This window comes from Vigna angularis, chromosome 1, assembly GCF_016808095.1.
Source record: "Vigna angularis cultivar LongXiaoDou No.4 chromosome 1, ASM1680809v1, whole genome shotgun sequence".
Classification (NCBI taxonomy): domain Eukaryota; kingdom Viridiplantae; phylum Streptophyta; class Magnoliopsida; order Fabales; family Fabaceae; genus Vigna; species Vigna angularis.
In genome coordinates this window covers 13757965-13769315 of record NC_068970.1, presented here as the reverse complement: position 1 = coordinate 13769315, position 11351 = coordinate 13757965, and the positions used below count along the sequence as shown (strand labels likewise).

The 11351-nt window shown below is 31.6% G+C and overlaps 2 protein-coding genes across 3 annotated transcripts; one reads left to right on the top strand and one right to left on the bottom strand.

The window, feature by feature from the left end:
- The first annotated feature begins 507 nt into the window (after positions 1 to 507).
- On the top strand, positions 508 to 1849 carry LOC108340718 (E3 ubiquitin-protein ligase AIRP2). 2 transcript variants are annotated; one of them, XM_017578259.2, is made up of 5 exons: positions 508 to 692; positions 779 to 941; positions 1026 to 1092; positions 1220 to 1448; positions 1529 to 1849. In XM_017578259.2, exons 1-5 carry the CDS (start codon positions 604 to 606, stop codon positions 1737 to 1739), a joined length of 759 nt encoding a protein of 252 aa, XP_017433748.1. In that variant the 5' UTR covers positions 508 to 603; the 3' UTR covers positions 1740 to 1849. The 2 variants fall into 2 exon arrangements, with proteins under 2 accessions (XP_017433748.1, XP_052726735.1); XM_052870775.1 differs by having other exon boundaries at positions 556 to 692; positions 784 to 941.
- Positions 1850 to 3300: 1451 nt separating this feature from the next.
- Positions 3301 to 4733, bottom strand: LOC108334654 (GDSL esterase/lipase At3g48460). The gene is made up of 2 exons (XM_017570553.2): positions 4038 to 4733; positions 3301 to 3970 (listed from the first exon to the last, which is right to left on the bottom strand). The coding sequence occupies exons 1-2, from the start codon at positions 4674 to 4676 to the stop codon at positions 3464 to 3466; spliced, it is 1146 nt and encodes a 381-aa protein (XP_017426042.1). The 5' UTR covers positions 4677 to 4733; the 3' UTR covers positions 3301 to 3463.
- Positions 4734 to 11351: the final 6618 nt, after the last annotated feature.

The following is an 11351-nucleotide window of genomic DNA, read 5'->3' as shown; positions in this document are numbered from 1 at the left end:
TCTAAATGTACCACGTCATGTCATATTATATTAACTTTTTAAAAGTTAAAAATTAAGATCTAAATTAATTTTGTTAATTAAAAAGTAGAGATTGATCTGTTAAAGGAAAACAGCGATTTCAGAATATTGATTTAATCCAAAGAGAAAGTTCCAAAGAACCTACGATATAGGGACAAAAATGATGGTGGTAGTTGAACTGCAACATTTATTCTTCTGCTGAAAAGAAGGACTCCTTGTTTACTGGTGAAGGCTGGTTAGGACATTATACAGTGCTAAAAGGGCAGACATTGTACACAAGATTTTAAAAAACATTATATTTTGCAATTGTTTGTTATTTTAAAATATTTTCATTAGTCGAAAAATTGTAGGTAAAGAAAAAAAAAATTGAATTTTGATAGGAAATGGGAACGTTGAATAGAATAAATGAATGATAGAAAGGTTGTGTTGGTCAATAAAGCGCCACTGACGTCTTCAAAGGCCTTTTTTCTCTGTCTGTTTGTTGGTCAACTGGCTCAACTCCCAACAATTTTCCATCCCATTTTTCTGTGTTCTATGACTCCATTTATTCTCCACCCTAAGATCATATAGTTCATACCTTCACCAATGCAATATTACCAAATACTTCATTCACCACCCTCTTTCATGGATTCCCTCAAGGCACTTGAGGCTGATATCCAGCATGCCAATGTGCTGTAAGTTCTCTCTTTCTTTATTTCGTATTCTGTTGATTTGGTTGAGCATACAGAGGATACGGGTTCAATTGTTCAATTGTTCGCAGGGCAGCTTCCATTCCCAGGGGGAATGGCGAGGATTACCTTCAAATGAAGTTAGTATACAGTAAACTGGCACCGATTTTTCTGTTTTTCTTTCAATGGATGGATTATTCATGCTCCTGTCTACCTTCCAGCCATTTTAATCTTTTCCGTGTGCTTGTGTATAAGGTTAGTATCTCTCCCTTTCTTTTTTTTCTACGCTGAATTGATGGCTTCTTTCTTCGATTTTCTCATTTTTATTTCTGTTTTTAGGTGCACACTAACGGAAAGTCAGATATGTATTCAAGTGGAAGGAAAGCAACCATAAGGGAGTTCTACAGTAAGTACTGAGTATATTACTGCATGTAATAAAAATTTGCATTAAGTTAAACTATATGTTTCCGATTAACGCTCAAAGTGTTCTCCATTTTTGTGCTTAAGTTTCATTCATTAATCTACAAATGCAGGTGTTATATTACCTTCACTCCAACGACTTCATGGTGATTTGGTAGAAGCTAACATTGGTGAAGAAAATGATGACAACACTGAGACGATAACCAGTAAGGACGATAAGAGGCTGGCTTCAGATTATGAGTTGGAGAGAGACCATGAGTGTGGCATTTGCTTTGAATCCACCACCAAAATGGTTTTGCCTAAGTGCTGCCATGCTATGTGTATAAATTGTTACAATGACTGGTAACCATAACCTCATATCCCCTTCAAAATTAACCTATTCTTAACGGTTAATGTATATCTTTTATGACTTTATGATGCAGGAACACAAGGTCAGAATCTTGTCCATTTTGCCGGGGAAGCTTAAAGAGAGTTAATTCGGGGGATTTGTGGGTTCTAACATGTAGTAGAGATGTGATTGATATGCAAACCATAAACAGAGAAGATGCGTTGCGTCTTTATCTCTTTGTGAATAATCTTCCCCAATACACTCCTGATGCTGTTTTCCTTATGTACTACGAGTACTTATTTTAGTTGAAGACAAAAATGCTAAACATCTGTTTATACAATTTGGTCATTTTTACTTCCAAACAATCTATTGATTGTGTGTCCATCACTCAGTTATTGCACTACTGCATGAACTGATCTTATTGTGTTTATCATCTTATTTTTATGAGTTAAAAGTTTAGTATTATACTGATTCTATTTTTATATATATTTTTAATATAATCATTTGTATTTTAAAAGTTGAGATTCAAAAGATCACATGATGATTGGTGAAAGCCAAGCCACGGTGATACAAATGGATGAAAGATTCTATTGTTCATTTATGCAGAAAAAATGTATCATATATAAATTATACATATAACAAAAAATGAAGCTACCCTTAATACTTTTCTGGTATGATTGTGAAGTGGGGAGGAAAGAAAAATCTTAGTAACAACTAAATAATAAAGTCAGATGTGTACTTTATATGATGATGACGAAATCCACTACCATTTTTGGACCGATTCTTGTGTGAAGTGGAGAGTAATACTTACAACTAATGTTTTAAACAATTCCCAACTCTTCTAATTCGTAAATATGTATGTTTGATATTACCAAACATCATTAAATACACTGAATATGAAGTTCAGTTAAATGTTTAGAAAAGTATTTTTATTAATTATCATTGTTATTTTTGCTCATCTTATTCTTCCTATTATTGATATTATTGTTGTTATAATATAACCGTAATAATAATAATTAAGTGTGATTTAAGAAAAACTAAGTTAGTTATTTTTTATAGTTTTTTTAATGAAATTGGCCTTTTTTCTATCTTAGGTTTAATAATAATCATTAGTATAATTTTTGTGTGAATTAAAAACATTTTATGATAACTAAACGTTTTCCTATAAATATTGAACAAAAAAGTAGAGATTGTAAACAGAATCATACCTGGGAAGTTTACAAATCAACCATATCTTTATTGTGAAATTTTTACTAATGAATTGAGACATTGAATTTTTTTATATAAGCAAAATCATCTCATGAGACATTATAGTGAATCAAGAATTGACATGTATTTTGCAATTTTAATTTTATCGGCAAATTTAATTTTGCAATTAGATTTTCGTTTTTCACTATATTAAAATTTCAAAGGAAACATTTTTGCTTTGGTAGTACTATTATTATTACCGTATACTTAGGTTAGTTTTAAATGTTGTTGAAAGTTTTTAGGATATCTGGTTTGGTTTCATATGATAATTTTTTAATTATATTTCTTTCCCAAAGGTAAGGAAGGAAGGAGAGATAACTGTCCAGAACAACCAGCATGTGCAGACATCAAATAGACTTGCATGAATTTAGTGTTATGTGGTCCATTAATAGTATTCTAGATTCTTCATCTTTAATTCCTTTCACCATTCCTATTTATTGCTGCTCAATTCACACTCTTGTTTCTAATTTTTACTGCACTGAAAGGCTTCTCCTTAATTCTTTTAAACCCATCAAACGAAACTATATATTCTCCGCAATTCTTTATTTTTAATAGCTTAAGGAATATATCTAATCTAAGCAGCACAAATTGAATCCCAGATGAAGATAATACAAATACTGACATAACATATACTTCTTTGAACTTCTCATATATGATGCAGTGGACACAAGTTTTGGCAAAACAGATAAAACCTAATATTCCCTCCCTCATAGATACATAATCAGATGCATCAAAGCATTTAGGACAACCAAATCCCAAACATTATTCTTGGGTGAAGCATTCACCCCGCCCTCTCTTTTTTTGCCAACAAAAAATTAAAGGGAGGTTGGGTGAAGTTTCCTTGCAGAAACATGCTAGAAATAACTTTATACATGGCCTCAGTCAGGTGAACACCATCCCAATTTATGTACTGAGAAGGGTTTGTGCAGGCAGTGGCGTTAGGTGTGCCACACGTGCCAAACACACTGAAGTTGTAAGGTGGTTCTCCTGATCCACAACAAACATTGAACACTTCTTTGAATCCGTACTTGGTCGGATTCTTCATAACTGTGCGGTAGGCGTTGAAGTAATCGGCATAAAGTATGACAGCTTGGGGGTACTGTTTCCTAAATTCCTCTAGTTTGTTTTGCAGCACAAGGTTGTGGTAGTTGCTTTGGTTGTTCACACTTTTCACACACCCAAGCTCATCCCTATCATCAGGAGGAGCCAGATACATGGACAACGTCAAACAACCAGTGAGAGGTAAACCCTGCACAACTAGGTATTTCGCACCCTTCTCTAGCAATGCCTGCAAATTACAACTTTACTTCATCAAGACGAAAAATCAGAAAACCAAAACCACTGTAATATATTACCTGTAATGCTCCCGAGACGCTGCTGATTGCAAGCTTCCTTATGGTATCATCTGGGACGGTAGATCCAAGAGTGTAGGCATAGTCGTTGACACCGATCTCCCCAAACCAAAATAGAGTATCGTCGAAGTCTTTGCACTTTGATTCTTCGCATTCCTGGCTTTCCAGGTACCTGTTGAACCATATCATCTGAGTTTGGATGGACTGAGGAGTGATGTCAAGGGAGAGGTTGTTCTTGACAAAGAACAAGTGGTTTATGGCTGTGGAACCTGCAACGGCAAAGTTAACACCGAAAGTGTCGTTGCCTTTGCGGTGCCGGTAAGGGGGCAAATAAGGCAGAGAAAGATCTTCGGCCACGAAGTCAATCACAAGCCTTCCATCTGAGTACCTGTTGGTGGAATGGTTGAAGAAAGTGGTACCGTAGGGAGAGTTTGAGACATGGCCAAAGCCACTTGGACCTTCTGCGTTCTTGGTGTTGCCTGTGTCAGTAAAAGAATCCCCAAAGGCATAAACCCTCTTAAAGGGTCTTGTCCTTCCTTCCTCAGATGCTGTTGCATAAGGAACTGACAGAATTGAGGACAGTGTGCAGATGCTAATGAGAAGGATGGTAGAAGAAGACATGGATGTCACAGAGGAAGCCATTTCAAAAGGGTACCTTAATTACCACACAAGAGTAGTTCCCACTTTGCTAGACTTTCATCTTATATATATATATATAACACTTCGATACCTTAAGGTTTAATATTCAACACTTTTTTAAAATATATATATAATTTGACTCTATTTTAAGTGAAAGCATAAAAAATAACTATTTTTTTTATAAGAACCTATTCGGATTATCTCACACCATTGGTTTTACAAAAATACTTTCAATTATGACTTAATTTTAATGAAAGATAAAATATAGGCGCAGTTAAACCATATTAATTTGTTGTTCTTTTTTTTTTTTTAATTTAGTGTAGTGCATGAAGATTCAAAATTCAATTTAAATGTCTTAGGGAGGATAGAAATTACAGTAAATAAAATTATATATTTAATGCAAGAAAAACAATATCTTTTGAATAGTATTTGACTTGTAAATTGATAAATTGCTTACAATTGAAGCTAAAAGTAAAAATTCAGGGTTAAAGTTATAAGATTATTCAATAATTTTATTATTTTGAATAAAACTTCTTAAAAACTATGATTTTAGGTTTGATGTTTTGTTAACGAAAATACCTAACTCAAACTGAAAACTATTAATTAAGTTTCAAACAACTTTATATTAATTGATCAATATATTAATGATTTAGATTAAATAATTTATTGTTTAAATTTTTTTAAAAAAATAAGAAATGAAAATAAATAAAATTATTTTTAAATGTCCTCTTATAAAAGTTTTTCATTAAATACTTGATTTTGATATTTATTTTCTTAAATTCTACTTGACATAACCTTTTTTACTAAAAAGATTTTTCTAAAAAGAAGAAAAATCAAAGCTAAATTCCCATTAAATAAATATAACAATTTCCTGAAAATAAAAGATAAAATTTCTTGAAAAAATTAAATTTAGAAAAAACGGAATAATTATTTTTGAAAAGTAAAATGTAGAAAATGAAAAATCCATAGTCGTATTTTGAAGACTAATTTGTTCCTGAATTGACTTTGGCCCATACTCTTATGATTCTCATGCACCGTCCTGACGTGTAGATCTATAGCCGCTCTTACATTTATTATTCTCCTTAGAGGTAGCTGGGAACCTACACTTCTTTGCACACATAATTTTCTTCTATTTTATTAGATAAAATTTTCACACATAAAAACAAAACTTAATAACATGAATAAAAGTTTACTACAAGTACTACTTTTGAAAAATACAGGTTAAAAATTAATAAAAAGTAAAAGTGTATTATTAGCATTAAATAGCCGTCTATTTTAAAATTTCTATAATACTTTCCATAAATATATTGGGAAGGAGATGAAAAAGGACCTTTCTTTTTAAATGATTGAAATTGTAACTATTGAGACATAATTGAATGAGTTGTCCCCACATAACCAACCCCTTTGACGGTGAGTTTATGAAAGTAAAAAGGCTATAATATAGTGTAAGTAAATACGTGAGCTATTATCTATAGTTACTTTGTTGTGTCTTTTATTAATAGCCACCAACCCCCATTGTCTTATTGCTCCACTATTTTTTTTATAAAGACAGCTTTTTTTACTCGATAATGATACTTTATCAATATTTTTATGACAATATTTTAACATCGTCTAAATATTATTATATGTTTGATCCAAAATTATTGTACAATCAATAATAATAATTATAAACACTAACATAAATTAATCGCAGAATGACACGTAGATAGTGTTAAAATGTTGTTAAAAAAATGTTGTCAAAATATTATTATCTTTTTTATTTATTAGAGTATACCAAATAACACATAAGAGTGTTCTAAATTAGAATTAAATTTTTAAAATCTCGAATGAATGGCTTCAAACGGATTAATTACTAAATTAACTAGTTAATAATGACTGAAATTTAAGATTTTTATTCTTATTATAAAAGAAATCTTATATACAAGCCCAATCCTAGAAGATTGTTAATTTTTTTCCACATAAATTAAAAATAAGGGATTTTATTTGTTGAAGGTTGTTAATTTTTTTTCACATAAATTAAAAATAATGGTGTTTATTTGTTATTTTATGAGCATTATTAATAATATAATATATATTTTCCTTTCCTTATAAGAAGTTTGATGTCTGGATCATGAGAACACGATTTCTCTTCTTAAAACTTTGATCTTTTTCCTTGAGTTCAAAAATAGATGAAAAGATTCTATAACCCTAAAACAGTTAATGGGAGTTCCATTGAGAAATTTAAACCATAAAAAGAACTATCCATTAGCCCCCTTTTTTTTTCTTATTGTGATAGAGGGATATGGTAGTTTAAGAGACAAAAAAAAACAAATATGTATGGTAGTTGTTCACACATGATTCAGTAGTTATGATAGTATTTATAATGTTAATACATATTAATGTTTATTGGATGATATATGTGATTGTGAGAATGAAATATATGTGGTGTGAGAAAAACCCGAAGGATATGTGTTGTATTCAAGTAAGTTATGGTGAATGTTTGATGATGAAACTCGGTAAATAGGTATCTTGATATTTTATCAACTATTCAACCCATGTAAAAAGATGAATAAGATGGCAGAGACAATAACAGGAGGTCTTTACCCTAGTCCTTTGAGTCTTAGGAGGGGAAGATTAACCTCATGGGTAGTAGGTCGAGTTACTTTTGTTTATAACTCTGCAGAGTATAAATACTATCATGGGTACATACTTTCAATAACGTCTATGTCAAGCATATATAGTATCCAAATAATTTAGTTTAGAGTCAAATATTTATATGTTTGAGTTATAAAATGTTTTAATATTCAAGTAATATGTGATGCATGAAATTATTTATGAAGTTTTTTTTTCAACATTACCTTACCCTAATGTTTTCTTTGGTTGTTCTTGGTGTATTGTATGTTTTCTTCTCTGATGATCACTTTATTGATGAAGTAGATGATGATTCGGTGTTGAAATATTGCTAGTGGAGGACGATGCTACTTCTTGTTCGTCTAGTAATTACGTTTAGTTTCTTTATGTATATAATTATTATTTGGATTATTTTATTGTATAAAACTGTGTTATATTTTTAAGTGATAACAAATCTGTTATATTTTATAAATATCATATCGTTTTATTTTAAGATTGAAATGTTACAATATAAATATAAAATTTAAATAGGTAAAAAAAATCGATCGATGCCTTTGAAATATATACAAATAATAAAATATTTATATTTTTATAGAATTATAAAGTACATATTTATGATTATCCAAAAAAAAAACATGTTAATTATAAAACAGATGTAATATCTCTTTTATTGGTGGCACTCTATGCTCTCTTGGTGAAAGCCTGATGTATTAATCCAACAACATATATGTTAATTACTTCCGTTGTTTCTTTCTATCTGTCTCAATTATGGAAAAAGATTATAACTTTCTAGAAATATGAAACGAGATTGAATAATTATATATATATATATATATATATATATATATATATATATATATATATATATATATATATATATATATATATGTGTGTGTGTGTTTATTTATTTATTGAGAGTTATATAAATTTTATGTTAACAAAAATAAAATAAATATAAATTTATTTTAGTAGCTGATTTATAAAATTGAGTTAAATTTAAAATTTATATTTTTTAAAAAGCTATAATAACTTTATTACTTTTACAACAAACAATTATATAAGCAATGCTTTTGAATCAATTAATTATATAGAAAAGTTACACTAATGATATAAACAGTTGATCTCTTTGTCTTTTTTAATCAATTGGAATATAGTTCTTTTCCTGGTACAAGAGGAAAGCAGTGAAAACATCGTTTGAAGACGTGTAAATACTTTATGCAGAAACTTGAAAAAAATAAAAAAGGAAAGAGGATGAATGAGGAAATAAGGGATTGGAATTTGATTCCAGATTGATATATGAAAAAGTTGTGAGAATATGGATGTCCATGTGGGGGAAGTAATGGCAACCACAACCTTAAATATTGTGATGAAAATTGTTGTCACATACAGTTAGGTGGTTTGAGCTTTGAAAGCTACGTGATTAAGTTAGGTTGGCTTATGTTTTATGGCTATGTGTTATTCAAGCTAAATTCTATCAATGGCGCAGTCCCTACTGTCCCAAAAAACCTTATTTGTGACAGAAAAATACAGTCATAGTTAGAGTGAAAACCTAACTGATAATAATAAATGAAAAGTATTATTTTTATTTTTATTTTAAAAAATTAATAGTTATTGATGCGCTGGATTTTTACTATTTTATTCATTTCACTATTATTCATTTTAATTTTGGTTCCTGTGTTTTATAAAATATGCATTTTTTTTTTAATTTTAACCAGTTAATTTTTAATTATATGTAACTTTTGTTTAATTTCTTTTAATTTTTATCACTTAATTTGTACAGCTGCTATCCTTTTTCAATAACATAAAACAAGTCATGAGTATCATGGATTTTTCTCAAGCAACGAAAAGTTGGCTAAGTTACAGGGAATTAAAAATTAAAGATCTAAATCACAAAAAAGAAATCATGGAGAAAAATTATAGATAATTAAAAGTTCAAAGACAAAAATTGTGGAAAATTTTAGGGGAAAAATTACAGAATTTTGAAAAACAAACGATTTTTTTTTTTAATTTTATATTTTGCTTTTAACAAAAATATTTTCGATGATTCACTATAATGGCTTAAGTAATCGAATAAGTATCTTAGTTTTCTATGGCTCCTCACGATTTTTCGGTAGCAATTCTATCAACATTTTTGTCTTTATCTCTACCCATGAGCATATGTTATCGAAATGGGAAGAAAATATGGACATTGTAACAATTATTTCAGTAGCAAATATTTTTGAGCAACCTTCACTATAATAAGATAAACCAAAAAGCTATCTATTTTCAGTCTAGAAAAGTACTTTCTTGTACTTTGTTCTACTTTTGTTTTAGTAGGTGCATATTTCATTCACTTTTCATGGAGCTCATATGCTTTAAGTTTTTATTCTTGGAACATATATATAAGGACCGCAATATTCCAACAACGCTTTGTTAACACTTTTTTTACAATGTCACGTGTCGGTGTTTGATTGGTTTGTTTTAAAAATAATATTTTATAAAAACCTTCGAAATGGAAGTCCGTAACTCTTGTTTTAACTGAAAATCCGAAAATACCCCTTTTGTTTGTTTCATTGGAAACGAAGGTCTCTTCTCGTGAAGGTCTAAGGTCGCGTTTCGTGCCGCTTCACTTTGCTTTCTCTGTGATTGTTCTGTGTGCGTGGTGTTGTCTCCGTCCATTTTCGTCTCCTGTTATCGTGCGGAATGGCAAGGTTCGGTGACCATTGTCCGACACTGGTTTTGTATCCCCCACTGACATTGACGGAAATGAACGACCTTTGAAGACGTATGTTAGGGTTGGATCACGAAGGCGTTACAAGGGAAGAGCACTTAGGACTCCATACACTGGAACAATAGTGCTTAGAATAAAAAATGAGTGATTTGTGTATTTAGTTGATTAATGGAAAGTAAATGATAATTGTAATAATTGTAAATAGATTAAGAAAACAAAGTGTAATGTATCCGATTTAGTTCAATGATATAAAATTTGAGTTTTTGTTTGAATTGGTCTCATATTTTATTTTTTGAATACAATTGTTATTATGAGTTGTGGGTTTGTGGATTTCAGAATGTGGTCAAGTTTTGTGTCTCCTAAGTTGCAGGCTTGTTTGTAAGATGTTGGTGTTTGAGTGGTCATTCTGGGTACCATGGGTGACCAATGTCAAAACCAGTTGATTTGAATAACAATTTGAGTGGGGGGTGATGTGATGATGTCCCAAGGAGTGTGGAGTGACCCCTCATCAGTTAGGGGAGCAAGCTGTGCAAGGGATGACTGAGAGTGTTGAAAAAAGGCCTTGGTAATCGTTTACAATAGCCTGGTAAACGATTACCCGAGAGGAAATTGGATTTTGTACAGAAAGTCCAACTGAGGTAGTCAGTCAGGTTAACAGGGGTGACCATTGGAAAAAAAAGTGAGTTTTAGGCACTTTTGCACTTGTCTTAGGCTGGTCCAGGTGTTTCAGTGGTGGGAGAGGGTGGTTAGTGATGTGATGATGTCCCAAGGAGTGTGGAGTGACCCCTCATCAGTAGGAGGAGCAAGCTGTGCAATGGATGACTGAGAGTGTTGAAAAAAGGCCTTGGTAATCGTTTACAACAGCCTAGTAAACGATTACCCGAGAGAAAATTGGATTTTGTACAGAAAGTCCAACAGAGGTAGTCAGTCACGTTTACAGGGGTGACCATTGCCAAAAAAAGTGAGTTTTAGGCACTTTTGCACTTGTCTTAGGCTGGTCCTGGTGTTTCAGTGGTGGGAGAGGGTGGTTAGTGACGTGATGATGTCCCAAGGAGTGTGGAGTGACCCCTCATCAGTAGAAGGAGCAAGTTGTGCAATGGATGACTGAGAGTGTTGAAAAAAGGCCTTGGTAATCGTTTACAACAGCCTGGTAAACGATTACCCGAGAGAAAATTGGATTTTGTACAGAAAGTCCAACAGAGGTAGTCAGTCACGTTTACAGGGGTGACCATTGCCAAAAAAAGTGAGTTTTAGGCACTTTTGCACTTGTCTTAGGCTGGTCCTGGTGTTTCAGTGGTGGGAGAGGGTGGTTAGTGACGTGATGATGTCCCAAGGAGTGTGGAGTGACCCCTCATCAG

Bases quoted from the DNA above. Each gene is read 5' to 3' on its own strand.
- LOC108334654 (XM_017570553.2), bottom strand. From the start codon at position 4,676: ATGGCTTCCTCTGTGACATCCATGTCTTCTTCTACCATCCTTCTCATT. The intron at 3,971-4,037 runs GTAATATATTAC...TGTAATTTGCAG, and splicing joins GCGTCTCGGGAGCATTACAG to GCATTGCTAGAGAAGGGTGC.
- LOC108340718 (XM_017578259.2), top strand. From the start codon at position 604: ATGCAATATTACCAAATACTTCATTCACCACCCTCTTTCATGGATTCC. The intron at 693-778 runs GTAAGTTCTCTC...AATTGTTCGCAG, and splicing joins ATCCAGCATGCCAATGTGCT to GGCAGCTTCCATTCCCAGGG. The intron at 1,093-1,219 runs GTAAGTACTGAG...CTACAAATGCAG, and splicing joins AACCATAAGGGAGTTCTACA to GTGTTATATTACCTTCACTC.